General features: G+C 43.8%; 1 protein-coding gene across 1 annotated transcript in view; it reads left to right on the top strand.

Moving 5' to 3' along the window:
- Positions 1 to 27,338, top strand: part of NWD1 (NACHT and WD repeat domain containing 1) — a 98,275-nt gene extending 70,937 nt beyond the window's left edge. The window contains exons 17-23 of the mRNA XM_056518149.1: positions 7,061 to 7,339; positions 14,410 to 14,500; positions 15,591 to 15,745; positions 15,936 to 16,212; positions 21,538 to 22,088; positions 24,769 to 24,874; positions 26,633 to 27,338. Of these exons, the coding sequence (XP_056374124.1) occupies positions 7,061 to 7,339; positions 14,410 to 14,500; positions 15,591 to 15,745; positions 15,936 to 16,212; positions 21,538 to 22,088; positions 24,769 to 24,874; positions 26,633 to 26,931 (1,758 nt within the window). The 3' untranslated portion in view covers positions 26,932 to 27,338. The remainder of the gene's footprint in view (positions 1 to 7,060; positions 7,340 to 14,409; positions 14,501 to 15,590; positions 15,746 to 15,935; positions 16,213 to 21,537; positions 22,089 to 24,768; positions 24,875 to 26,632) is intronic.
- Positions 27,339 to 27,905: the final 567 nt, after the last annotated feature.

Raw genomic sequence — 27,905 nt, 5'->3', positions numbered from 1 at the left:
CATGTACTGTCTGTCAGTGCATTCTGGGAGTTGTAGTTTTGCAACAGCTGGAGGCACATGGGTTGGAAACACTGAGTTAGGAAACAGACTCCAGCTCAGTGTTTCCCAATCAGTGTGCCTACAGCTGTTGCAAAACTACAATTCTCAGCATGGCCAGACAATCAGAGATGCTGGGCATGTAGTTCTGCAATATCTGGCCCTTCAGCTGCTGCAGAACTACAACTCCCAGCATGCCTGGACAGTCTGGGCATGCTAGGAGTTGTAGTTATGCAACAACTGGGGAAGAACAGTTTGGAGACCGCTAAGTAGTGGTCTCCAAACTGTGGCCCTCCAGATGTTGCAAAACTACAATTCCAGGCATGCTCAGACTGTCCAGGCATGCTTGAAGTTGTAGTTCTGCAACATATGAAGGGCCAGATAGTGCAGAACTACACGCCCAGCATCTCTGACTGTCTGGCCATGCTGGGAGTTGTAGTTTTGCAGCTTTTAGAAGGCCACAGAGAAGATCACTTACCGCGATCTTCACTGCAGCCTTCTGCATGCCGCACTTTCCGGACGCTCCAACTGCTGTCGATGCCATCGCCGCCGCTGGTCCAGGATTAATCCGCTGGTCCGGGTAAGCCGGCCATGCTTCCCCCTCACCGCATGTGTTCCCCCCTGCTCTGCCCCCTGCTCTGCCCCCCCCGCCCCCTCCTGCCATTTGTGGTCAGCCTGACTGACCAATGGCAGGGGATAGGAGGGGGTGGCCACACTGCCACCTCGCCCCTATCCTATGCTTATTTTCCGGGCGATCGGGTCACCAGTGACCCGATTGCCCAGTATCGCGGGCAAATCGCTGGTCTGAATTGACCAACGATTTGCCGCGATCACTGACATGGGGGGGGGGGGTCTCAGGACCCCCCAAGGCATTGCCACGGGATGCCTGCTGATAGATATCAGCAGTCATCCTGGTCCGATCACCGCCCGACAAGCGGCGGTGATCGGAAATGCGGAGGGCGTATGGATATGCCCTCCGTCCTTATGTGACGGGACGCGAGGGCGTATGCATACGCCCTTCGCCCCCAAGGAGTTAAGTAGTTAATTTATTTTCCCTTAGTCTCCTCAGCAGCACAATGTGGGGTGTCTCTGCCCCTGTGAGCTAATAGGACTGTGGAATTTTTTTATGAAATAAAGTAAAAAAAAACTCCTTAAGTATCTCCCACAATGCCTATAAATGTGCCCAGCTCACCAAGGACAGTGAGTTAATTATAAAGTAACAAAAAAAAGGGGAGGGAAGCTTGTGCTGCTGAGGAGACTAAGGGAAAACAAATTAACTACTTAAATTTAGTCTTCCCTAGCGTCCCTCAGCAGCACAATGTGGGGATTTAGCAAGAATAACCTCTAGGGAGGGCTCTACTGCATTGCAGAATTTAGTATAGTCTTGGCAAAGTTGGTTTCGCTAGACAAAAAAGTGTCAACTCTATAATGTTTTAGAAACGTTAATGGAGAGCTCCATGTTGCCGACTGGCAGATGTGTTCCAAGGGAACTGATTTACGCTCTGCCCAAGAAGCAGAGATAGACCTTGTCGAATGTGCCTTAGTGAACTCTGGTGGAGTCAAGCCTTTGGAAGTGTAACATAGATCTATGCATTCACAAATCCATCTGGAAATGGAAGGTTTAGATGCCTTTGCACCTCTCTTAGATCCCTGGTGTAAGATAAGAAGGTTCTCTGACTTTCTGAAAGGTTTTGTTCTTTGTAAATAAATCTTTAAACATCTTACCAGGTCCAGAGTGACAAGGTCCTTTTGAGAATCCCAGGTTCAGGAGAAAACTCAAGAGAAATGACCTTGTCAATGTTCATAAAAGAAGGAACTTTTGGTAAAAAAAAGGATTGAAGAAATCTCAAAAGGACCTTGTTAGGCAAAAAAGTAATATATGGCTCAACTGAAGGTAAGGCCTGAAGTTCACCTACCCTTTTGGCAGTCGTAACAGCCAGTAACAGAACTGTCTTAAGAGTGAGGAACCTAAGTTCCACTTTCTCTAACGGTTCAAAGGGTTTAGCACAAAGTTGTTGCAAGACCAATGCCAGATCCCAAGGAGCCACCTGTTTTACAGATCTAGGATGTATTCTAGTGATGGCTTTGATGAAGGATTTTACCACCAGGTCTTGAGTAAGCCTTCATATAAGAAAGCGGAAGGGGGCACTCGTGAGGTATGTCTAAAGCTTTCTCATGTGCTACGGTGAAACAGACTCACGTGTACTTCAATAATGGCAGTCCAGGTCTCTTAATTATCCGACCACCTGCGGAGTGCACATCACAAAGCTGCAGTATCAAATAGAATACAAAGAAAAAAGGTAATATGCACTCACCGCTGGGTTACGGTCGTTCATCCTAGAAGTCTGGGGACACTGGGGAGATCGGCGTCTTCTAGGAGCGCTCAGAGGCTACACCGTTAGTTTCGCGGGATCAACCCACTTCATCCAGCCTCACTTCATGAGGCCGGATGAAGTGGGTTGATCCCGTGAAACTACCGGTGTAGCCTCCGAGCACTCCTAGAAGACGCCGATCTCCCCAGTGTCCCCGGACTCCTAGGATGAACGACCGTAACCCAGTGGTGAGTGCATATTACCTTTTTTCTTTGTATTCTTGAGTAAGCCTTCTTTGTAGGGAAGCAGATAGTGCTGCTAGCTGTACCTTAATAGAATTTGGAGATAGTCCTTTATCAAATCCATCCTGCAAGAATTCTAGAATTGAAGGAGTAGAGGAAGAAGCGTCCACGTTCTTAGAAGCACACCATGTGACGAAGATCTTTCTAATCCTGGCATAGGTCTTGTTGGTTGCCTCACTCCTAGAGTGAGATAGTGTCTCAAGTATGCGGTACGAAAACCCTCTGGCTTTCTATAAGGACCTATCAATCTCCATGCAGTCAGACTGAGTGTCTTGAGATTGTGGCATAACTGAGTGCCCTGAGACACCAGGTTCTGCCTGAGAGGAAGTTTCCAATATACCCCTCTGCTCATCTGAATGAGGAGAGAGAACCAGGCTCTCTTGGGCCAAAAAGGAATGATGCGATCACAGAGGCCCGATCCTGCCTGATCTTCATCAATACCCTGGGTATCATGGAAGTTGGTGGAAAGATGTAAGCTAGATTGAAATTCCATGTAATTGTCATGGCATCTATCCAAAAGGGTCTGTCCACTGGATATAGGGAACAGAACTTCTCCAGTTTGTGATTGGCTCTTGTGGCCATAAGATCTATTTCTGGGAGACCCCAAAGGTCTCAAGGCCCACTCTCCAGGTATCGTTAGTTCCCTGCTAAGGCAATCTGCAATGATGTTCTGAACCCCTTTTATGTGGACTGCGAATAACCTGAGTATCCGTGATTCTGCCCAACAAAAGATTTTTGCCACTTCCTGAAGAAGTGCCACTGCTGACATGTTGTCCGTTCTTACTTTTGACAGCTTGTACCAGAAGAAAAGGGGCGAAGTGCAGGAGAGCATTGTAGATTGCACTTACCTCTTGGATGAAAGAAGAAGTTCTTGTGTATTCCATTTTCCTGCCATCTTTCTGCCTAAAAGATGGGCTCCCCAACCTGATCCCGAAGCATCTGTTGTTAAAAGTAACCAGTGAGGATCTGTAAGTGACATTCCGTCCAGTTTAGAGATCTGCGAACCGCTGAAGAAAGAATGAGAGGAGTGTCTAGGGAGGAAATTCTCCTGTCCACAGTCTGAAGAATCTCTGCCTGAAGGGGCCTCAAGTGCCAGAGTGCCCACAGCACTGCCTCTGCCGAGGAAGATAAGAGACCTAGAAATCTCATTAGAGTCCTCAGTGGCACTCTGCGAGGTACACGAAGGAATTGATATCCCCTGGATATCATGTCCTTCCTTGCTAGAGATAGATATATCTTTATCTCGAGGGAATCTATACAGAAGCCTAGGAATGTTATCCTGTTGGTGTGGATTAAATGTGACTTCTGTAAATGTATCAATCAACCTAGTCTGTGGAGAAGATCCAATGTTATGGAGATGTGGATAGAGAGTTCTTCCTGTGTCCTGGCTGATATGAGCCAGTCATCCAGGTAGTGAATCATTTTTATACCCTGAATTCTGAGTATTGCCATCATAGAGAATACCACCTTTGTAAAGGCAAAGGGGGCCGACAATATTCCGAATGGAAGAACTTGAAACTGAAGATGGCGAATGACTCCCCTGATGGTAACTTGATGCGTAAGAACTTCCTGTGGGCCTGGTAGATAGGTATATGAAAGTAAGCGTCTTTGAGGTCTAGAGACGCCATGAAGTCTCCTGGTTGTAGATCGTCTTGACTGATCTTATAGTTTCCATACGGAACCTTTTCTTTACTATGAACCGGTTGAGGTATCTGAGGTCTATTATTAGTCTCTATTTCCCTCCTGGCTTGGGTACAAGAAATACTGGGGAGTATACTCCCCAGCCTCTTTCTAGAAGAGGAACAGGTTCTACCGCAGAATTTGCAATGAGATCCAAAACTGCCTGTTCCAAAAACTCTTGTTTTGGAGAGTTTAGAATGGAGCGTACAAGAAACTTCCCTAGAGGAGGGGAGATGAGGGGGAGAAAATAACCACTCCTTACAATGTTTATCACCCAGGTATCCTTTATTAAGTCTTGTCAAGACTGGAGAAAAAACAGAAGATGCCCTCCTACCGGTACACTGTGGAAGTCAGAATTCTGGCTTCTTAGATCCCCTAGCTCTGGAAGAGCCTCTTCTTGCTGAGCTTGAACCTCTGCCACGTGCCGAGTTCCTACCCTGCCTGGCCCTTTGTGGGGAACGGTCATGTCTGGACTGGTTGTAGCGCCCACGAAAGAAGCTATCAGATAAAGGGAGGTTCTTTCCCTTCCTGTTAGAGAGTTCCTCCATAGTGGTGTCCAATTCAGGCCCAAATAATTTGGTAGGATTAAACTCAAGTTGCAGAGGATGTACTTTGAGTGACTATCCCCAGGCCAAGGTCTCAGCCAAAGAGCTCTTCTGGCAGCAGATGATAATGCCATGTTACGGGCAGATAACCTTACTTGCTGACAATTTGCATCATCGAGGTAATCCCTACCTAGATTAATATATTTGAAAGAACAGAGGATACCTTGTCTACTAACTCTGGAGTCTATATCGTCCTGCACTCTGAAAATCCAGGACTTCATGGCTTTTAGAACCTCAAAGGAGGCACATTGCACAGTACACTGACTAGAGGATGCTGTATATGATCTTCTGAGCGTCACTTCTAGGCGACGGTCCATCGGGTCTTTGAGGCTTGATCCATCGTCAGACGGAATAATGGTCCTCTTAGATAGTTTGGAAATGGCATAATCCACTTTCGTGGGATTCATCCATTCTTTGGATTGGATTGGTCCAAGGGATACAAGGTCTTAAAACGCCTATTAATAACTTGCACTTTTTCTGTGTTAACTCACTCAGATTTAAAAAGATCAGTAATAGTGTCATCTACAGAAAACATTCTAGGACCCTTGGAAGTAGAGGGAACTTCACTCTGACTGGCTGGTGTATTCTCTGTCTGCACCGCACAAATAAACTCAGGGAATTTCTCAGCAGGGAAATGCGTCTTTCCTTGCAGCTCCTCCTCTTCAGAGCTAGATGATTTAGTCTCATCTAGAACCCAAAATTCTTCGTCAGGATAAACAATAATAGGATTTTGCCTACGCTTAGGCTTCTTCCTGGGAGGGGGAGCTGTAGCTAGAGAGTCTTTTATAACTCCTTAATTGAATCACATACAAATTCCTTGACCCAAATAAACATGTCTACATGTCCTGCATGGATGATTCCTGGCTAGGTGGTAATCTGGGACGACAAGAAACACGTATGGGATAGTCATATCCATCAGGAAGAGAGACTTTGCAGGAACTGCATTCCAGATGCCTTCGCTTATGAGAGGCTTTCCCACAAGCCTCTCTGCGTCCTCCAGACCCTCCAGACTCCATAGACAAACAAAAATTAAATCCCAAGCAAGCTGGAAAATAATAAAAGATTCCCTGAAAATAAACCTACAGTTTAGAATTTAGAAATCTCTTAAAGTAGAACTAAGTATACAGTACAACTGATATCCCCCAGTATGGCTTCAAGAGACTGAGCCTCACTAGAAGTGGGGTTTATATACGAAAAAACAAAAACCCAGCCAAAACCAAGCTCCGCCCACTTCCACCGGAAGTAGACAGCGGAGCAAAACTAAGTAACTAGAGATAAAAATATACTCCCAAACAAAGGAATGGAACACCATCCTGTGTAAAACCTTCCCCCTTAGTTCTTGTTAAGAAAACTGCCATAGTCCCGAAGAGAAAACACCCTCGGCGTCACCGGAAGTCCTGCACCGGCCGCTTGGTCTCCGGCAAGATGGCGTCCCCACCGGAAATGAACGGCACCTAAAGCAAGGAGCATCCGGACCGTTCTACTACTGCTCCTACCAACTTCTGGTCTCCACCAAGACGGCGGCGCGCATCGGAACAGTTGTATCCCGCGAAAACCTAGAGAAAAAAAGAAACACAATAAGGTAAACAGAAGGAAGCTGGGAGCATCCTCCTCACACAAGGACAGAAAAAAACTCACTGTCCTTGGTGAGCTCGGAGCCTTAATAGGCATTATGGGACGTACTTAGGGAGTTTTTTACTTTATTTCATTAAAAAAATTCCACAGTCCTATTAGCTCACAGGGGCGGAGACACCCCACATGGAATAGGGTTTTGTGAAATGAGAAAATAAATGGCCTGCTGTTTTTCCAGTCTTGTCCACATAATTTAGATAATGATGGAGAAAGAAGGTAAGTCCAGCGCAGGTCCTTGTGCAATAGAATTTCTTTTAATTCATCACAAAACTATAACACAGGATAAAAAGTAACACATTTCAGCCGGGTGTATAAGCCTTACTCATACCAATAATATTAAATAAAATAATATTGTAATTAAAATCATGCGCATATTAATGTCAGTGAAATATTACTCTCTCCAGGGTAACCTATATAATGCAGCATGCAAAATGGTATTGCCAGTCTCTATATACTAGCCTTACAGTATAATATGTTTCCATATTTTATGAAGGTCTATGGATGGAATATAGAATCTGGGGATCCTGTATTATCCCTTACACCTGGTGTTCCTGGGTTTCCATTGCAAGCTGCAGTATTCACCCCACAAAAGATCCTGATGACAGTAACTGAAGGAGGAACCTTACATCTGTGGGACAGTGCAACAGGAGAATTGAGAGGGTCACGACAGCTACCTGGAATAGATGAGGAAACAGCATATCCAGTTTGTAGCTGCATCATTCCCAAACATGGAAAAATGGTGGTTGGATTTAAAAATGGCTCCTTAGCACTGGTATGAAAGGATACATAGTTAACCTTTTAAACACATACATTTTCTTGATTTTGCGTATCTTTCTGCATTATGTGGGCATTCGCACTGGGGAATACCCAATGTCAGGAATATCTGAATTAAAGGAGAAGTATCATGGGGAAAAATGTATCCCCTATCCAAAGGATAGGGATAAGTTTTAGATTGCAGGAGTCCGACCGCTGGGACCCCCCACCGACATGCCCCCTCCATATGGGAAAGCTGAAGATAGGCAAGTGGCTATAATTTATCTCCTTTAATAATATAAGGATAATTTGGGAAGACTTGAGTGTTTAAGTACAGTCACACTGGAGGATTTAAGTGAGTTTGCAGAAAGTTTATTCTCATGAACCAGCAGCTGATTTTCTGCAGCAAATTACATTGACCTCAATGGGGGCTGCTACAGATAATCCAGCGTTGAAGGGAAACCCGTGTCTAAGTGCACCTGTGTGAACGTATCCTTAAAGGGGCACTCCACCCCAGGGCATAAGATGTCTGATTGTGGGGGTCCGGCCACTGGGGACCCCCACGATCTTGGCTGCTGCACCCCAGACATCCAGTGCATGGAGCAAACTTCACTCCATGCTGGATGACTGGTGATGCAGGGCGGAGGCTCAATACATCACGGTCACACCCCGCTCGTGATGTCACAGCCACGTTCCCTCAATGCAAGTCTATGGGAGGGGGCGTGAAGGCTGTCACGTCCCCTCCTTTAGACTTGCATTAACGGGGCGTGGCCGTGACCTCACAAGCGAGGTGTGACCGTGACTTAATGAGCCTCTGGATCTGCACGCAACACTATAAATGAACAAAGGGTGCAACAGGGAGATCGAAGGGGTCCCCAGCAGCGGGAACCCCACGATCAGACATCTTATCCCCTATCCTTTGGATAGAGGATTGTCTAGGGGCAGAGTACCCCTTTAAGGTACGTTCAAATGTACAGTATCTGTTCTAGATTTGTTGATGTAGATTTGTTGCTGTGTTTATTTATTTGTATCAATTTACCAGCATGAATTCTGCAGTAGCAAATCTGCAGCATATACGGTATGTTTGCATGTACCCTAAATTTGGTTGCACAATCCAATTAGCACTAAACCCTGTGATGGGGTAGAGGATGCCTAAAAGTCTTGCCCTGTCTCCAATGGGAGAGTCCCAGTGGGGTTAGTAAACCTGTCTGATTCTGCTACCGTCTTGCTCAAATACACTCCTGTAGCCCAGCTGTACCTCCTAGAGTCGAAGGACATTGTGACAGAATGTCTGGTGGCCCGACAGCATGCAGCTCAAGTGACCGAAGAATCCGGTGTGAGCCCTCCAGAGCCCTAGTGGGCGCAACTCCAGGTTTGAGATGATACTACCCCAAGTCAATGGAATCATCAATGTCACCAAGAGGTACCATGAGACTTTCAGCAAGCACCCCAAAGACTTTGGGCATACTTCAATGATCCAGCACCGAATCCTCACAGCTGATAGCCCACCTATCACAGAAAGATACCGTCTGGTCACGCCAGGCATGTATCAGACTTTCAAGAAGATGCTGGCTGACATGAAAGAGGCAGACGTGATTCAAGAAAGTCAGAGCCCCTGGGCGGCGCCCTTTGTCCCGGTCAAGAAGAAAGACGGAACCATCCGCTTCTGTGTTGATTACAGGAAACCGAACAATATCACACATAAGGATGTTTATTCTTTGCCAAGGATCAGGGAGCGATTGTAACTAATGTGAAAGATAAGGGGTCTGCTGAATTTATATTGGGGATGAACAATATGAAAAATAGTTTTGCTGAAATATTAGATGCCTTGCATGCCTCTCTTCCCCATCTGTCCCCTTAAGGCCAGCGGGCTGCGCAGCACCACTTGAAAGTTCTTCAGGCGGAGCAGAAGTTTGCCAACAAGCAAGGTGAAATCTGGTCGGTGACCTTACATCCCAACACGGAGATCATCATCTGGTGTCATGCACATCCCAGAGTCAAAAATAGGGAGTATCAAGCCCTGCTTGAACCTATGCAATTGGAAGATAATCCTCTTGTTTGAGCTGCGAGAAGCATTGTCACTGTCACCAATGGGAGAGTCCCGGTGCGGTTAGTAAACCTGTCTGATTCTGCTACTGTCTTGCTCAAATACATTCCTGTAGCCTAGCTGTACCTCCTAGAGCCAAAGGACATTGTGACAGAATGTCTGGTGGACCTACAGCATGCAGCTCAAGTGACCGAAGGATCCGGTGTGAGCCCTTTACACCCCTAGTGGGAGCAACTCGAGGTTGGAGGCGACACTACCCCAAGGGACCAAGTCAATGGAATCATCAATGTCACCAAGAGCCATAAAGTACCATACCATAAAGGCTTTCAGCAAGCACCCCACAGACTTTGGGCATGCTTCAATGATCCAGCACCGAATCCACACAACTGATAGCCCACCTATCACGGAAAGACATTGTCCGGTCACGCCAGGAATGTATCAGACTTTCAAAAAGCTGCTGGCTGACATGAAAGAGGCAGATGTGATTCAAGAAAGTCAGAGCCCCTAGGTGGCGCCACTTGTCCTGGTCAAGAAGAAAGATGGAACATCTGCTTCTGTGTTGATTACAGGAAACCGAGCAATGTCACACATAAGGACGCTTATTCTTTGCCAAGGATCGAGGAGTCACTTACAGCCCTCTGGTTGGCTGCTTACTTCTCCACCCTGGACTTAACCAGCGGATGTTGGCAAGTCCTCATGACCGTGGAGGATCGGGAGTAGACCGCCTCCATGACACCCATGGGACTATTCGAGTTTAAAAGTATGCCGTTTGGCCTGTTCAATGCCCCTTCTATGTTCCAGTGTCTGATGGAAAGGAGCCTGGGCCATCTGAATTTTCAAAGTGTCCTATTGTACCTGGACGATATCATTGTGTATTCCAAGTCCTACCAGGAGCACCTCAGTCATCTGTCAGACGTCTTCTAAGTCTTAATCAAGCATGGATTAAAGTGTCACCTGCTCAAGTGTCCAAGTGTCACCTGCTCAAGTCTCAGGTCCATTACTTGGGTCATGTTGTCAGCGAAGAAGGGGTCCAGCCCAATCCTGAAAAAGTGGAAGCTGTCAAGAACAGGCCTAACCTGCGCATGGTGAAAGATGTGAGGAGCTTCCTGGGATTTGCCAGCTACTACCGCCGCTTCATTCTCCACTTTGCCCAGATTGCAGAACCCCTCACAGCTCTCTTATGGAGTAGGGCAAAGGAGAACTACAATGGAAGACTACCTATTGAATGGGCCGAAGAGCAAGAGACAGCTCTTAAACGTCTACTGACTGAGCCACCCATCTTGGCGTATCCAGACTACAGTCAGCCGTTCCGGATGTATACTGATGCCGGTTTTAAGGGTCTGGGAGCTGTCCTGTCCCAAGTTCAGGAAGGACAAAAGCGAGTAATTGCGTATGCCAGTCGTAACCTGCGAGGAGCAGAGAAGAACAATGCCAATTACAGCTCATTCAAGTTTGAACTTCTCGCCCTGGTGCAGGCCGTGACCGAAAAATTCAAAGACTATTTGGCTGCCACGCCATTTACTGTCCACATGGACAATAACCCATTCGCCCACCTGAACACTGGCAATTGGGGTGCCATTGAACAGTGATGGACTTCAAGAATAGCGAATTACAGTTTCACCATCAAGTACAGAAGCGTCAATGCCATTGTACTGTCTCGGATGACCCCCGGCGAAGAACCACCTGGCGAAGTTGTGTGGGAAAACGTGGAGATGCCCCCCATTTTATCAGCTGTTTGTGAACCATAATGTTGTGACCACCCTCATGGAGGGTGAACCCAGGTCTGAAAAGGTTCAGGAAGACCTATACACCTGGAAGACTCTTCAAGACGAAAGTCGAGTCATGGGGGATCTGTTGGACTACCTTCTGGCAAAAAATGTCCCAACCCGTCAACGTATAGTGTGACTACGAGTTGAAATGTCTGTGGCGACAGAGGAAATGACTTTGTGCACAAAGGACTGTTGTACCGAAATTCTTCATCATATTCTGGTTCCCCGAAGAGAAGTGGCGATGGTCCTCAACGTATACCATGACCAGTCGGGACACTTTGGAGTCCATAAGACCATAGCTAAGGCGAAGATTCTATTGGATCAGAATGCGGAGTGACATCGAGAAATGGGGAAATGAATGTGCAGTCTGTAACGCCACCAAGAATGTGCGAAAGGACACAAAAGCACCCCTCCATTCTATCCAACCAGTTGGTCGCTCTAGACCACGTCAAATTGTCTCCTACCCAGTCGGGATATACTTATGCTCTCACCATGGGGGATCATTACTCTAGATGGGTTGTCATTGTACTCATCAAAGATCTCACAGCCAAAAAAAGCAGCGCAGATGTTCTACTCCAATTGGGTGCAAACCCTTGGGTGTCCGGAGTCTGGCCAAACAGACCGAGGAATGGCCTTCGAGGCCCAATTTTTCCAAGAGTTATGTAAATTCTCTGATCAGCAGAGAAGGAGGTCAGCAAAAAGATGGGCGAGGCTCAACAAAGACAAGAAGAGGACTATAACCATCATGCCTCTGCCAAACCACTTCAATTGGGTGATAAAGTCTGGCTACAAAAGTTTCCAAGGACCAAGAAGCTAGATTCTATTTGGGAGACAGAACCGTACACGGTGACGACCATACCCTATCCTGAGTCTGATGTCTACGAAGTGCAAAAATCTGGGTATGAGCCACAAGTCGGAATCGAATCAAGTTATGTCTCAAAGAAGATCTACCATTGCTTCCAGCGCCGCCTCATCCAGCTGTCAGGCCTGTGAGAGAGTATGTTCCGGGCGAGGGAATACACCCATCTATGGATTTCCCCATGTTTTCTCCAAACCAGCCTGCGATCTTCTGTGTCTCACCAACTCCGGGGCTGGTTCAACCCACATTAGTCTCCACATCAGTCCCAGTCTTATCACCGTTGGCTCCGGCCTATTCACCAGTCTCCAGAGTGCCAACTCTGTCACCAGCCTCTCCAGCACAGCTGCCAGCAACTCCTTCCAGCCAGTCCAGAACTAATTCCAGCTCCTGAGTTTGCTGAGGGAGAGCCAGCCGCAGCTCCAGAAGTCTCAAGAGCTCCAGAAATCTCAAGAGTTCCAGATTCTCCAGAGGTGGTGTTGCACAGATCCCAAAGGTCGACACGCAAGGACAACTACCAGCTAGGTATAAGGAATAATGGTAGTGCTGTGTACAAAGTTGTCAGTTTAACACATAGTCTAATTAAGTAAGCTTACATAATGTATGGTATAAGCTAGTCAAATGCCTAGTTAGGACTGTATCTAACATGTACATTTCCAGTCCATAATTCACCTGTCTAACAATTTTCCTGTCCACGTGTACAGGGTACTCTCCTGGCCAGAGGGTTCCCCTGAAAATTTGAATAAAGCATGTAGAGCAACAGAGTTGCTGCGTATAAAGGTAACACTGGTATGTTATATAAAAACATATATAGAGATCTGGGGAGAAGTGGTTAGAGGTAGAGAGCCTCAGGCAGCCTTATCCAACTCCAGTATATTAAATGTGATAAAAATTGAGTTATAAGGGTAATGAATCCCACATGTTTATGTCCCATTATTGATAGGAACATGCATGAACGTTTTCACAAAAAATGACTTGTCTCAGTTCTTTTAATTCAGACCTCTGAAGGACATTTGACAATAATACCCCAGGAACTGTCAGTCTAGGCCCTAGTGGCCACTTCTAGTCATCCGCCCTCCAGGACTGGGCACCGAGGACGGCTGTGTTTAAGAGAGGAAGTTTGTGGTGGCCCAGTATGGAAGTTGTTACCCCATACCCATGCTGCCCTGTCAAGCAGCCTCCCTGCAGTGTCCCCTGCCCGCCCCCACCCCCTGCATCTGTTCTACTGAGAATGTGTATTATTCCCTATGTTATGTATATAAGAATGTTGTATCTTTAAGAAAGGTTAACATGTGATCACCGGTTGTCATACAAGTTGTCATGTGATTGTTACCCAGGAGGTATCAGTGACCAGTTGACTTAAGAGTGACCAATAGAACCCAACCAGAGTCTCCCCCATAAAAGCCCTGGGAGGAGTCTCGTCTCTCTCTTAGTTCCTTAGTCTTTGCTGAGGTGCAGTTGAGCCTAAGAGTGTATCTGGAGTCATAGGAGACCTCAAGTCAAGTCTACAGCCACAAGCTACAAGTCTACAAGTAAGATAAAGTCACAGCTTAGTTTGTCTCCAGTCAAGTCAAGTCAGTCACTGTCATCTATAGTCAAGTCATTGTGGCCTGCGCTAAATTGTCCAAAACCACTGCAAGTCCCAGCAAGCCCTTAAGGTCTCTGAAGTCACTGGTCACTTCTGTGGGCCCAGTTATACTGTATAGACTGTACCATCTGTCACTCAGAAAAGCTACTGTTGACCTTAACTTGGTGTCGGAGTCATTATTGCCCCCGTGCCTTGCCCATGATCCAGCGGTATACCTTTGGGTGGTATTGAGGATAAAACGCGTCCTGGCATCACAAATACAAGGGGTTAATGCCATCTGCCCCTAGGGTGATTCCATCTTCCCTGCATCATACCCCATACCAAACCCTTCATACAGTTAGATAAGCCCTGTTGTAGACAAATCATTCCCTTGTTCTTCAAGAAATAATGCCTTGTTTCACATACATCCTGTCAAACAATGTCTGACATCACATCATAAAAAGCTGCCAGTGTCGCATGAACTTATATCTCCTGTCTGGAATTAGAATAAATGGGAGCTTTATTGATCGTTCAGTCATTACAAGTCATACAATAAATTACTATCACACAAAGCATGACAGTACAATACACAGCAAAGGTTCCCTAAGCTATACATCACACAGCATGCTACTCTAACACTCCACTCAATCCTGTAAGAGAAAAGCACCAAAAATCGACATAATCAAACAATACAATCTTTGATTGGAAGAGGGGCGTGGGGCTTTGGGGCGGGGCGAGGGGTATGAGGGTGCAGAGGTTTGAATAAAGGGGAGCATTCATACCTAACATTGACGTTTAACACAAAAATATTAGTGTTTCAGGAAAAACATGTCATGTTCTTATCTCTTAGATTTCTACAGGAGGAGGTGTTTCAACTGAACAGCTGCCCAGTGCTCTGATTTTTGTCGTGGTGGCTGATGACGAATCATTATTTGCTGTGGGTAAGCAGGGTTACATTAGTTGGTAGACTGACATTATAGGCCACATTTATGAAAATTGTGGAGCATTGTCCATAGCAAGTATCCAAGTCACTTTAGTTTTCCAATATTCTGCAGCATATCAATACACGCTTTAAATGTTCCTTCTTGTTCTGATAAATTAGTCACAGATATAGCCCCTTGGTGTCATCTAAATTAAACGTACTGTAGCTATGTATTCGCAATTCCTTAATGTATTTGCAATTCCTCTACGCAGCTGGAACATAAATATGAAATGAAATAGTTGGTTTAAGGAGGCATCTGTATTTATACTGCTATGTATACTACTTGAGAGCCCCAAAAGGTTATAGAAAATTCTGAAGGATTCTAGAAAATACTTGACAGTTCTCACGGTTCCACAAGATTCTTGAAGTATACTCAGCATTGAATGCAGCACAAATATTCTGGAAAATAGATCAGTTCCAAAAATCATTATCCTGACCACAAAAGCAAAGTTTGTGTGGAACAATAGCCCTTATTCTAGGCAAAAGCAATTAGGAAAACACACCTAACTACCAGGAAAAAAAATTGTTTAGTAATGATTTTCATCTGCACATATATAAGGCCTTATATACTACCTTTTGGGGGACTAGATAATGTCAGACCAGGGGCTGCAGAAGATTTCCTTTAAATTAAATCCATGGAAAAAACACTATGGAGAGTATTTATTGAGGCACAACCGCAGCATATAATTTCAAAAGTCTCAGATTCGGCAAAAATGTGAGACTTTTGAGAATATAAACCACTTGCACCAAGTGGAGAGGGAAGGAGAAAGGGAGAGGGAGTTGAAAGGGAGCATGGCTTTGAATTGAAGAATGCCATAGAATGGCCAAAGAATGGGACTTTAGGGCTCATTTGCAACAACAAAAGTTGCAGAAGTTTATACCAGCTCAGAGTTGGTGTATATTTCTGTGCTGGGTGCAATGGCAGCCACCGAGCCACTTGATTTACTAAGAGGAACTTTATAATGTGAAAACACATAGTAAATCTCCTCCTTTTTCCTATGCTATTTTACAGGCTAATAAAACATTTTTTACATACTTATTTTATTTAGGATTTGGAAAACAAGTCCAGGTATTCAGAGCTGATTCTAACACTTTAAGGAAGTTGCTTGATTCTTGTCTACAACATGAAGACCTTGTGAAAACTGCTGTAATTCACAGCGAGAAGAATATTATATTAACAGGATCACAAGATGAAACCATCCGAGTTAGTACCATATAAATTTACTAGATATAAAATGTATGTCTAAACTTAATTTATATCATACAGTGAGTACATAAACATAATATAGATCATACATTAAAAAGTACATGATAAAACATATTGTTGTATATATTGTATTAGGTGCTTAAAATGGACTATATCTAGTGTACAGTTTCATGTTTATTACTTTTAGGTCTGGAACCTGTCTAAAAGAGGTATGCTCCTAGACTGCTTCTATGGGATGGGAGTATCGGTCACTGGCCTAGCCATGAAAGGAAGAACATTGGTCTCTTCTTCTAACCAAGCCTACTACCTCAAGCTTTGGAATTTGGATTATGATGAAAAGCACAAGACCCTGCCCCCTTTTCAGGACCGTAGTGGTTGTGTTGCTCTGTCAAATTCAGGAGACAGAGTTTATTTTCCCCAAACTGGTGACAAGCACAAAATTGTTGTGTGGGACACAGTTCAAGGTATGATTTGGTACCACCGCCAGTCTCAAATATTTATTCTGCTGACGTTTTCCCACATCCCAAATTTTTATCTTTAATGAAACTCTGATAATCCAGTCTATTTTATAATGTTGTTCAGAGCTGGTCAAATAAAATTAGATTAAAGAGTACTTGTCATCAAACCAAATTTTCTAAACTAACTCAGATTATATTCACTAACTACTCCAAACACCCCTCCTATCCTAAAAAAAAAAAAATCCAAGCTCTAAAAAGCTCTGTATCATACAGTTCCCTTTGCTCACATTGTCTGAGCACACGGCAGGAGAAAGTGTACATTCCACAGCAGGCACAAAGTCAATGAAGCCTGCGAGAGCTGTGCCTTGCCATGCCCCGCATGCACTTCCTGAGTTTGGACTTCTGCAAGTCCGGGTGGAAACCAAACTAACTGGCTGACTTGTGCAGGGAAGAGAACAGAGCCACCTAGCGGACGTTTTTTCAATCCCATAAAAAAATATAAAGGTTGAGAATTATAACAGCAAGTAAATAGCAAAGTGTCCTATAATAACATAAGGAACAATATATTGAAAGTTTAGTTTGGTGACAGGTACTCTTTAAAGGAATTGTAAACTAATATCGATAGTTTATAGTTCTATTTCGTCTTTGTTGTGACCTTTGCAGTAATTTCAGCTATTCTGGTGCCAATGAAAAACCTGGGTTTATATAAGATTAGATTTAAGTAGTTAATCTGTTTTCTCTTAGTCTTGTCAGCAGCACAATAATGGGTTAACTTGCCCCCCTGTACTTGCAGGACTGTGGAATATTTTAATGACAATTAACTAGTATGTACCCCTCCCCCCCCCCCCCCCCAATGGTATATAAGCCCCCTACCACCCCCTGGTCACTGAGTTATTTATAAAGTAACTGAGAGGAAAAAGAGAGAAAGAAGCTTGTGCTGCTGACAAGACTAAGGGGTAACAGATTAACTACTTAAATCTTATCTTCCCTGGCATCTTCCAGCAACACAATAATGAAATTTGCATAGTAATATCCATGGGAGGGTGATCACTTTTAACTGATTTGTAATACAGATTTTGCTAAATCCATTCTTTCAGAAAATAAAGATAAAATGTTATAATGTTTGAAAAACGTCAACGGAGTAGACCATGAAGCATTCTTACATATATGGTCCAAGGGGACTGCCCCCCTTTGAGCCCAAGATGTGGCAGCAGCCCTAGTAGAATAAGCCCATGTAAACTCTTGGTGCTCAATATCCTGGGCTTCATAGGCTGTTTTAATACAATTAATTATCCACCTAGATATTGTAAGTTTAGAAACTGTTTTGCCTCTACAGCTCCCTTGATCACAGACCATAAGGTTGTTATCCTTGCGAAGAGGCTTAGTCTGTTTGATGTATAGTTCTAGACACCTCCCTATGTCAAGACCACTATAATCCACTTCGATTAGTGTTTGAAAAAGTTGGACACTTAGGAAGAAAAGATGGTAAAAATCTTAAAAGTACTTTATCAGTATGAAAGGATATATATGGCTCTACTGCTGCTGGGGCCTGCAATTCTCTTGCCCTTTTAGCAGTAGTAATTGCCAACAAGAAGGCTACCTTCATAGACACATACTTTAAAGGACAACTGCAGCGCAATATACACTTATCCCCTATCTACAAGATAGGGGATAAGTGTTTGATCGCGGGGGGTCCGACCGCTGGGACCCCCCACGATCTCCTGTACGGGGCCGCGGCTGTGCCGTGGCTCTCCCGTGCAGGGGGCATGCCAGCCGCAACATGACGTTGCGGCCGGCACGCCTCCTCCATGCATCTCTATGGGAGAGGCGGGGAGGCAGTGTTCATGCCTCCCCGGCTCCCCCATAGAACTGTATGGGGACGGGGAGGAGACGGGGCGTCACCGTCGACCTCTAGGTCGACGCTACGTGCCTTAGCGCTCACTATGAGCGCTAATGGCGGCGCCCCGTTAGGGAGATCTCGGGGGGTCCCAGCGGTCGGACCCTCTGCGATCAAACACTTATCCCCTATCTTGTAGATAGGGGATAAGTGTATATTGCGCTGCAGTTGTCCTTTAAGGGAACCTCGTCTAGAGGTTCAAAGTGATGTTCACATCATTGGTTAAGAACCAAAGTTAAGTCCCAAGAGGTTACTGGTTGGACTACCCTTGGTCTTAATTTATCAAAGGCTTTAAGAAAATCCTTTACTTGTAAAATCGGAAGAACCTAAGTTTGAGAGGGCAGCAACTTGGACTCATATAGTATTAGGAGAAAAACCTTTATCAAACCCATCTTGTAAAAATTCAAGTATTTGTGGAATAGATGGAGAAGTAGAATCTACATGTTTTGCTGTGCACCAAGAATCAAAAATATTCTTGACTCCAGCATATGTTTTATTTGTAGAGACACTCCTAGATTGTGCTAATGTATTTAATACCTGGTCAGAAAATCCCCTGGATCTTAATACGTCTTCAGACTGGCAAATTTGGGTTCCCTGAGAGGCAAGATCTGAGCACAGGGACAGCTCCCCATAGATTCCCTGTGACATTGTCATCAGAAGAGAAAACCACAATCTCTTTGGCCAAAATGGAATGATTGCTATCACTAGGGTCTAATCTCGCTTGATCTTAAATGTCCAGGGAATGGACATTGCGTCTATGACGAATGGGTGATCGGTCGCATATTGAGAGCAAAACTTGTCTGGTTGCCATCAGATCTATCTCTGGAAGTCCCCACAGATCCACAATCTGATGGAAGACTTCTTGGGATAGAGACCACTCCCCTGAAAGACATATTTTGACTGAGGTGGTCTGCAAGGATGTTCAAAGATCCTCTGATGTAAATAGCTGACAACCTGGTTGTCTTCTGCTCGGCCCAAGACAGTATTCTCTCTACTTCTGCAAGTAGGATAGTGGACCTTGTGCCCCCTTATTTGTTTATATAAAACACGTAGACTATGTTGTTTGTCTTGACTCTGACTGCTTTCCCTACTAGGAAGGGTTTGCAGTATTTGGCTTTTATAGATAGATGTTTTTCCTCGGTCTTCCATAATCCTGAGGGCGTCTGGAGCCCCAGATGAACGCCTTAACCTAGTCCTGAGCCGTCTGTTGGGAGTGTCGTCCAGATAGGGAAGTGATTTTCTGGTGACAAGAGAAATTCTGTGTACTGTATCTAGATCCGAGATGGTTCTGTTCTACTTTCTGAGAACTTCTGTTTGTAGAGGCCTTAAGTCCCAAAGCGCCCAAGGTACAGCATCTGCCGAGGAAGAGAGAAGACCTAGATATCTCATTAAAGTTCTTAAAGTCACCTCGCGAGGGGATTTTAGATAACGACCTCCCAACTGAATGCGAGCCTTCCTTTGAGCAGATGGATAAATGTACATGGACTGGGAATCTATTACAAATCCAAGGAAGTGTTTGGTCGTGGCTAGAACTAGGTCTGATTTTTCCTAAATGACAATCCAGCCTAGATCTTGTAGTAGGTAAAGAAGAGTCTCTCCTGGAGCATCACTTCTGTACTGGCTATAATTAGCCAGTCATCTAAGTAAAGGATGATTTTGATACCTTGTAGTCTGAGAACAGACACCACTGCAGATACCACTTTGGTAAAAACAAACGGGGCTGTGGTTATTCTAAAGGGGAGCACCTTGAATTGAAAATGCTGAAGAACCCCTTGAATATGAACCACAACTCTCACGTATTTTCTGTGCACTGGAAGGATGGGAATATGGAAATATGCATCCTTCAGATCTAAGGAAGCCATGTAGTCTCCTGGAGACAGGAGAGGCTTGACCGATTTTATTGTTTCCATGTGGAAAGTCTTTTTCACTGTATACCGGTTTAAATATCTCAGGTCTAATATTAGACAAGATTTTCCTGAAAGCTTTGGCACTAGAAAAATTGGAGGATACACTCCTGTTTTTACCTGGGAGGGTGGTACTGGTTCTATGGCGGCATCTGCTATAGACTTTTCCAGTAGTACTTTCTTTGTAGACTGAACGTTTGAAGACATCATTAACCTGTCTGGGGGAATAAACATAAAAGAGAGAGCATATCAGTCTTTTATAAGTTTGAGGACCCAAGTGTCTTTTATTTTTTGCTCCCACGCCAGAAAAAACAAAGAAAGGCGACCACCTACTGGAATATCTTGATTGTCAAAATTCAAGCTTATTTGTTTTGGAATTCCTTGGTGCTCCACCACCCCTAGAGGTACCACCGCTGTTACCCCTAGCAAAGTCTCTAGAGGGTCCATGTCTTTGAGGAGATCTAGACCTGTAATTAGTGAACTTGCAGCGAGCTCTAGGAGCCTGGGGCAACGATTTCCCTTTCTTGTCAGATAAATCTAACATAAGATTATCAAATTCAGCACCAAACAATCTACCTGGTGAAAATTTCAAATTAAACAAATTAGTTTTCTTCTTGGGTTGTGAAGCTAAAGCATCCTTTAGACTATTAATGGATCCCTCCATGAAATCTTTTACCCAGATTACTACGTCTCTTATAGTGGGTTCTTCAGACTCTGGGAGTAGAGGGTGGCAAGACTGACATGTAAAGTATTGGCAGTCATCAGGGAGAGGGATGTGACACTCTCTACAGGTAAGGTGCTTGAGCTTTTGAGTGGATTTAGTGGCGTAATCTCTACCTCCTGAGTCCCTAGATGACATCTAAAAATGTATATAATACATAATCAGTATATTGAAAGATAAGAGGGGAGGGTAGGTGGGCAGAACAGCAAATACCTTTAAGCAGAAGTAAAGTTGATTAATCACAATCTCACTTTCAATGCAGCAACCAGAAGATTGAAGCAGGTTCAAAGAGACCTGCCTGTTGGCTGTAGGAGGTTTGGTGCCAAAAGGATAGTCACACCCTCTGAAAACAACACCCTCAATAGCATTACAGATATCAGGGACACCTGGCTAGCTGGCTTACTCCAAGCTAGCCTACCAATAGGAAAGATACAGGAAGAAAGAGCTCCACCTCCTTTCTCAGCGTCACAGCGTCACACCTGGCAATGACATGCCGGGAGATTGCAGAACGCAGGCACACGCTCCGGAGGTAACAACGGCATCTCCCTAGACAAAAAAAAAAACGCTTCATAAAGAAGGTACAAATTTTGTCCGGCACACAGGACTGGAAAAAACTCAGTGACCAGGGGTGGTAGAGGGCTCATATATCATTGGGGGGGTGTTGGATACTAGTTAATTGTCATTAAAATATTCCACAGTCCTGCAAGTACACATGGGGCCAAGTTAACCCATTTTTGTGCTGCTGAAAGACACCAGGGAATATCTGATGATATATAGAGTATTATTAAGTTTAATTTAATGTCTTACAGGTCGTATGGCAGATATCCTAGAAGCTTCTTCAGAGGTAACCTGTCTGGAGATTGCAAATGGCAAGAGAATTTTATTCTGTGGATTGACATCTGGCACTGTACTGGCATTTCCCTTAGACCAAAGACAGGATGTTGCTTGCATTCCTCCACCTGATAACAGCTTACCTGTAATTTGTCTGTCACTGAGCAAACAAGAAAACCACCTAGCTTTGGCCTATCAAGACACTATTCTACTGTATGAGATAACCAAAGGAGACCCTCTTCCAATGCTCGATGGTCCCCTTTATTCAGTACATCCAAGTATTGCAGGTACTGTGAGCAGAGTTGCTATCTTTGACGACAAGAGGATCATTTATGGAATGGTGGGGGGAGAACTTTGTCTATTTAATCCTGAAAAAGATGAAAACTACAAAATGGAGTCTCATGAAAGCAAAGTCACTTGCCTGGAAATCAGTACAAAGGAGACATATGCACTTAGTGGCTGTGAAGACTCGGTTCAGCGTTTGTGGAATATGGAGACTTGTGACTGGGAACATGAGATGTGTTATAAGGTATTCATGACCTTTTATGAAGAATATTTAATTTATGTTAAACTTATACTGTCATAACAGTATATTAGGCGTATCACTTTTTGGTTTATAGGTTGCTGGAGTTCTATTTTAAACTGTCCTTGCCTTTTAGGCAATTCAGTGACAAATGATGACTCCACTTCCTAGGCCAGTGATGGAGAACCTTTTTGAGCCTGAGTTCTCCATCACTGGCCTAGGAAGTGGAAGCCTGAGTTCAATGATCCAAACATTTTTTTTTTATTGATAGTTTACAGTTCCCCCACATTAGCATAGTTCCCCCACATTAGGTTGTAGTTCCCCCACATTAGATCGGCACCACAGTTCCCCCACATTAGGCTGGCAGTATAAGTCCCCCACATTAAGTTGTAATTCCCCCACATTAGGTTGGCAGTATAGTTTCCCCACATTAGGTTGTAGTTCCCCCACATTAGGTTGGCAGTATAGGTCCCCCCACATTAGGTTGTCAGCATAGTTCTCCCTCATTAGGTTGGCAGTATAGTTCCCCCACATTAGGTTGTAGTTCCCTCACATTAGGTTGGCAGTATAGTTCCCCCACATTAGGTTGTAGTTCCCCCACATTAGGTTGGCAGTATAGTTCCCCCACATTAGGTTGTAGTTCCCCCACATTAGGTTGGCAGTATAGGTCCCCTCCCCTCCACATTAGGTTGGCAGTAGACATGTGCAGAACCAAAAATTTGTTTTTTTTTCGTTATGTACGTTTTAAAAAAAATTTCGGTTCTGGGAATATTGGGAAGGTCCGGAGCAGCGCGGAAAGGTGAGTGAACCTGCCCGGGCTACTTCAACTGCTATCCGGCAGCAGCTTAAGTATTATGTGCTGCCGGATAGCAGTTGATGCATGGCCCGACATTCGGTATACTGATAACGAATGCATTCGTTGTTCGTTAACATGCATATTCGTTCGAATGCTTTCGTTAACTGTATATTCGTATTCGTATGCTTTTTCAGGATTTTGTACATTTTTTTTTCGTGCATTCTTTTCGTAACGAACATCCGAAAACGGGAAAATTTGTTTAGTTCCGTGTTCGTTACGAAACGAATTGCGCATGTCTAGTTGGCAGTATAGTTCCCTCACATAAGGTGCAGTATAGTTCCCCCACATTAGGTGCAGTGTAGTTCCCCACATTAGGTGCAGTATAGTTCCCCCACATTAGGTGCAGTATAGTTCCCCCACATTAGGTGCAGTATAGTTCCCCACATTAGGTGCAGTATAGTTTCCCACATTAGGTGCAGTATAGTTCCCCCACATAAGGTCCAGTATAGTTCCCCCACTTTAGCTACAGTATATTTCCCCACATTAGGTGCAGTATAGTTTCCCCACATTTGGTGCAGTATAGCTCCCCCACAGACATACAGCCTTCAGCCATATACAGTGTATGGCTGGAGGCTGTATGCCTGTGTACTGCCCCACTTCAGTGCTCCGTCCACGGCTCCTCCGGTCAGGTGTCCCAATCTACTGCTATGGCCTACAGGCACTAAAGATGACATACATAAAGGTAACTTACCTCCTCCTCGCTCTGCTCTGCTGTTGCTATGGGCGCACGCACAGGGTGTCAGTGACATCCCTGCATGCGCTACCTCCCAGCGGCTCCTGCGTTTTTAAAGTTAACGCGAGGCCGCAGAAAGGTAACGGGGACATCCTTGTGTCCCGAAAGGATCTTTCGGGACACAGGGATGTCCCAAATGGGCTGATGGCAAACTATGGCCGCCAGCCCACAGAGGGGGCTTGACGTGCCACCTGTGGCACGCATGCCTTAGGTTCGCCATCACTGTCCTAGGCTATAAACCAACCATGACCCTGTACTGCTGAACAAATACAGAATTATATGACATTGAGGTGTTTGTTACTTATTATGGGAATCCGTAAGAGGTGAAAAAAAGTAGAGAAATTGAAGAATAAAAACCTGACAAAAGAAGCAACTCTTACAGCCATGGCTTTTGTGTGTAAAGGAGCTTATTAAAGGGGTACTCCAGTGGAAAACTTTTTTTTTTATAATCAACTGGTGCCAGAAAGTTAAACAGATTTGTAAATTACTTCAATAAAAAAAAAAAATCTTAATCCTTCCAGTACTTATTAGTGGCTGTATACTACAGAGGAAATGCTTTTCTTTTTAGATTTCTTTTCAGTCACGACCACAGTGCTCTCTGCTGACAAATCTGTCCATTTTAGGAACTGTCCAGAGCAGCATATGTTGGCTATGGGGATTTTCTCCTGCTCTGGACAGTTCCTGACATGGACAGAGGTGTCAGCAGAGAGCACTATTATCGTGACAGAAAAGAAATAAAAAAAAAAAATAAAAGAATTTTCTCTGTTGTATACAGCCGCTAATAAGTACTGGAAGGATTAAGATTTTTTAATAGGAGTAATTTACAAATCTGTTTAACTTTCTGGCATCAGTTGATTAAAAAAAAGTTTTCCACCAGAGTACCTCTTTAAAGCAGCATCCTAATGATTTATAGTGGGGTCTGCTAAGTTTATGGAACTTTTGTTCTATTCTAGTTATCAAATGTTCCATCATCACCATCAACATATTAGTTATACACATAGGTTCGGGATTTCTATGTACAGTCAAATATCTGTCTTTATATCTCTGTTAATGTGTAGAGACAGAAATATTATAAATCTATTTTTACATTCCCATAGGGCTTCTTCTTTCAAGGTGTTGAATGTGCCTGTTTTTCACCAGATGACTGTTATATTTATACTGGATCTCAGGACCGAGCCATTAAAGTGTGGGATGTATTACATGGTAGGATCATGACCTTTATGACAATTTTAATTCTTTGCTTTGTTAAAACATTTCAGTTGTTGTGAAAAACATGGCAGTATCATTACAGCAGTACATCACCAATAGCCTGGGCCTTTTGCTGGTCCATCATATGCCCAAAACACCATGATGGTGGCACGTGATAGCCCAGAAGACACTGGTCCTGATTAACTAAGAATAAAGTGTAGTTTTCTTTTGTGGGTTTTAATTCCCCACAATTTTTTTCCACGGTATTTACTAAGGTTTCCCTACAATTTCCACTTTTTTACACATGCTCTGATCTTTGGGGTTTTCCTCAGCTCAAATCCATCACATTTTATGTGGAAACCCTTAGTAAATATGTTGTGTTTTTGTGAAAATGTTGGGGAAAAGCCCCCTTTTTGGTGGCCACACCCATTTTTACCAGCGGCCACCCCCTTTTTCAAGTTTTCTCAGTAAAATGGAGAGTAAGTTGTATTTTTTTAAATTCTGGCGCACATTCTGGCGCACAACCCGAACATGTCAAAACATGTCAGGTTTACAATAGTAAATCAGGGCCAGTGTGTCAACATTTGGACCACTGGCACAATTTGTAATTTAATTTACCACTCATATAAGTTAGCAGTTATCCTATATATAATGATATAAATATATATATATATATATATATATATATATATATATATACACACACTCTGATATGACTCTGATGGCCTCTGATATGCCCAGCAGAGGTGAGTGAAATGAGTGTTAGGGTCCCATCCAAAATGAGGCCACCTCCGCGTGGTGGATGGGGGACATGTTTTGATCAAAAATTTAAGAGCCCAGGAAGTGAGTGACCCACAACAGTGACGTGGGCTTTGACAACTTGTGGTAACACAGGTTAAGTGTTTGCTCTCCCGTATGAGACAGACAAGGGGTCTGAGAACAAAAGGCAAGAGGCCGCAAATGCTTTGTGTGAACAGTGAATAAAAGGTTGCAGGACGATCCCACCCAGAGCTAACCCCAGAGTGAAATCTCCACAATACATATTCTGAATTTTAGACTATTCCTCCCTGCAAATGCATGGATGTCTGGAATGCACAGCATTGTTTGGGGCGTACCTCCTTGAACACTGTTGTTTTTCTAGTTTTTTACCCTTGGGTTCTTGCCCACCTCTTTCATGATTGCCTGTTGCAAACTTGGAGTGATCTTAAAAGCATGCCCACTACTAGGAAGAGTAGTAACTTTCCCTAGTATGGAGATTAGCCCATAAGTTTCTCCATTTGTAGACAATTTGTCTCACCATGGATTGATGTACTCCCAGGTCTTTAGCAAAATTGTGTAGTCTTTTCCATTTTCATGCATCTAACACACCTTCAGAGTTGTACTGAAATATATTTAAATTTAAGCATGGATCACATTAAGCAATATTTGTCAGTAACTATGTACTGTGTGCATTTATTTCAATGTGCAAAATAGCTGTGAAGCCTAGACTTCCTATCTCATCTTCTTATTTAAAGCACATTTTGTCAATTAACTCTTGGAGAATCATTAAGACAACGGGTGACTTACTCTTTCTCCCTGCACTGTGGATGTTTACTCAATATCCTAAAAAAAAAATAAAGATATAAATGGTAAAACTCTTGGTGGTGTTATTATGTTATTAGCTTAGTGTATTTGTCCATAACTGAGAATTATATCTGTGTTTAACATGATGTCTGATCAATAATTCCTAGATCTGTAAAAGTATGTCTAACTATTCTATCTGTTGTCAAACAGGTTCTCTGCTTGCGGTACAATATGTATATGCAACAATTACTCGTCTTGTCTCCACCACTGATGGATTTATGGGAACTACAAGACTGGGATATGTGATTCGGGAAAAGTTGAAGTGCCCACAAATTGTAAGCCCCGAGTACAACCCACTACAAAACATCAAGGCTACATGCACAGTTAAATCCAAGAAAGCCAAAAACACCAGTAAAACGACTGTTACACCAGAGACTAAACCAGGAAAAAAATGGTGGAAATGCAAGGACCAAACTGCCAAATCTTCCCAAATATGCCACATTGTTTAACCTTAGTTTATGAGCTGTCATTTCCATACTGTAAAACTGTGAAATGAGATCAAGCTATTAATTGTCAGGGTGCTCTTACACAGAGTAGAACTGTATCAAAACACATGGAGATTTTAGCTACACAGTACAGTTGATGAAATACATTCTAAAATTATTGGCAAAACACAATTTACCTGAAACTTTACAAAAAAAAAAAAGAGAAAAAAGTAGTAGCATCTGTTCTTTATATTATATAATTCATTATAATTCACACCTGGTTTTGGTTTCAAAACTGCATCATAAAACCTGTGCAAAGCTGCACTATGTGAGAGCACCCCCAGGTTAATTGTGTTTTACAAATTATCGTGTCATTTATAGTGTGTTGAATCAGCTGCATTATGTAACTAAAAAGGCATACATTCTTGATGCAGTTTAAGGCTGGGTCCACACTACGTTTTGTCCCATACGGGAGCGCATACGGCAGGGGGGAGCTAAAAGCTTGCGCTCCCGTATGTTACCGTATGCGCTCCCGTATGTCATTCATTTCAATGAGCCGACCGGAGTGAAACGTTCGGTCCGGTCGGCTCATTTTTGCGCCGTATGCGCTTTTACAACCGGACCTAAAACTGTGGTCAACCACGGTTTGAGGTCCGGTCGTAAAAGCGCATACGACGCAAAAATGAGCCGACCGGACCAAACGTTTCACTCCGGTCGGCTCATTTAAATGAATGACATACGGGAGCGCATACGGTAACATACGGGAGCGCGAGCTTTTAGCTCCCCCCTGCTGTATGCGCTCCCGTATGGGACAAAACGTAGTGTGGACCCAGCCTTACACTGACACTAAAGGGGTACTCCAGTGAAAAAAAAATTTTTTCAAATCAACTGGTGCCAGAAAGTTAAACACATTTGTAAATTACTTCAATTTAAAAATCTTAACTCTTCCAATACTTATCAGCTGCTTCCTGAGGAAGTTGTGTAGTTCTTTTCAGTCT

This window comes from Hyla sarda, chromosome 1 (assembly GCF_029499605.1).
Source record: "Hyla sarda isolate aHylSar1 chromosome 1, aHylSar1.hap1, whole genome shotgun sequence".
Classification (NCBI taxonomy): Eukaryota; Metazoa; Chordata; class Amphibia; order Anura; family Hylidae; genus Hyla; species Hyla sarda.
Note: the sequence above shows the minus strand (reverse complement) of the source record. Positions and strands in the feature narration are given on the sequence as shown.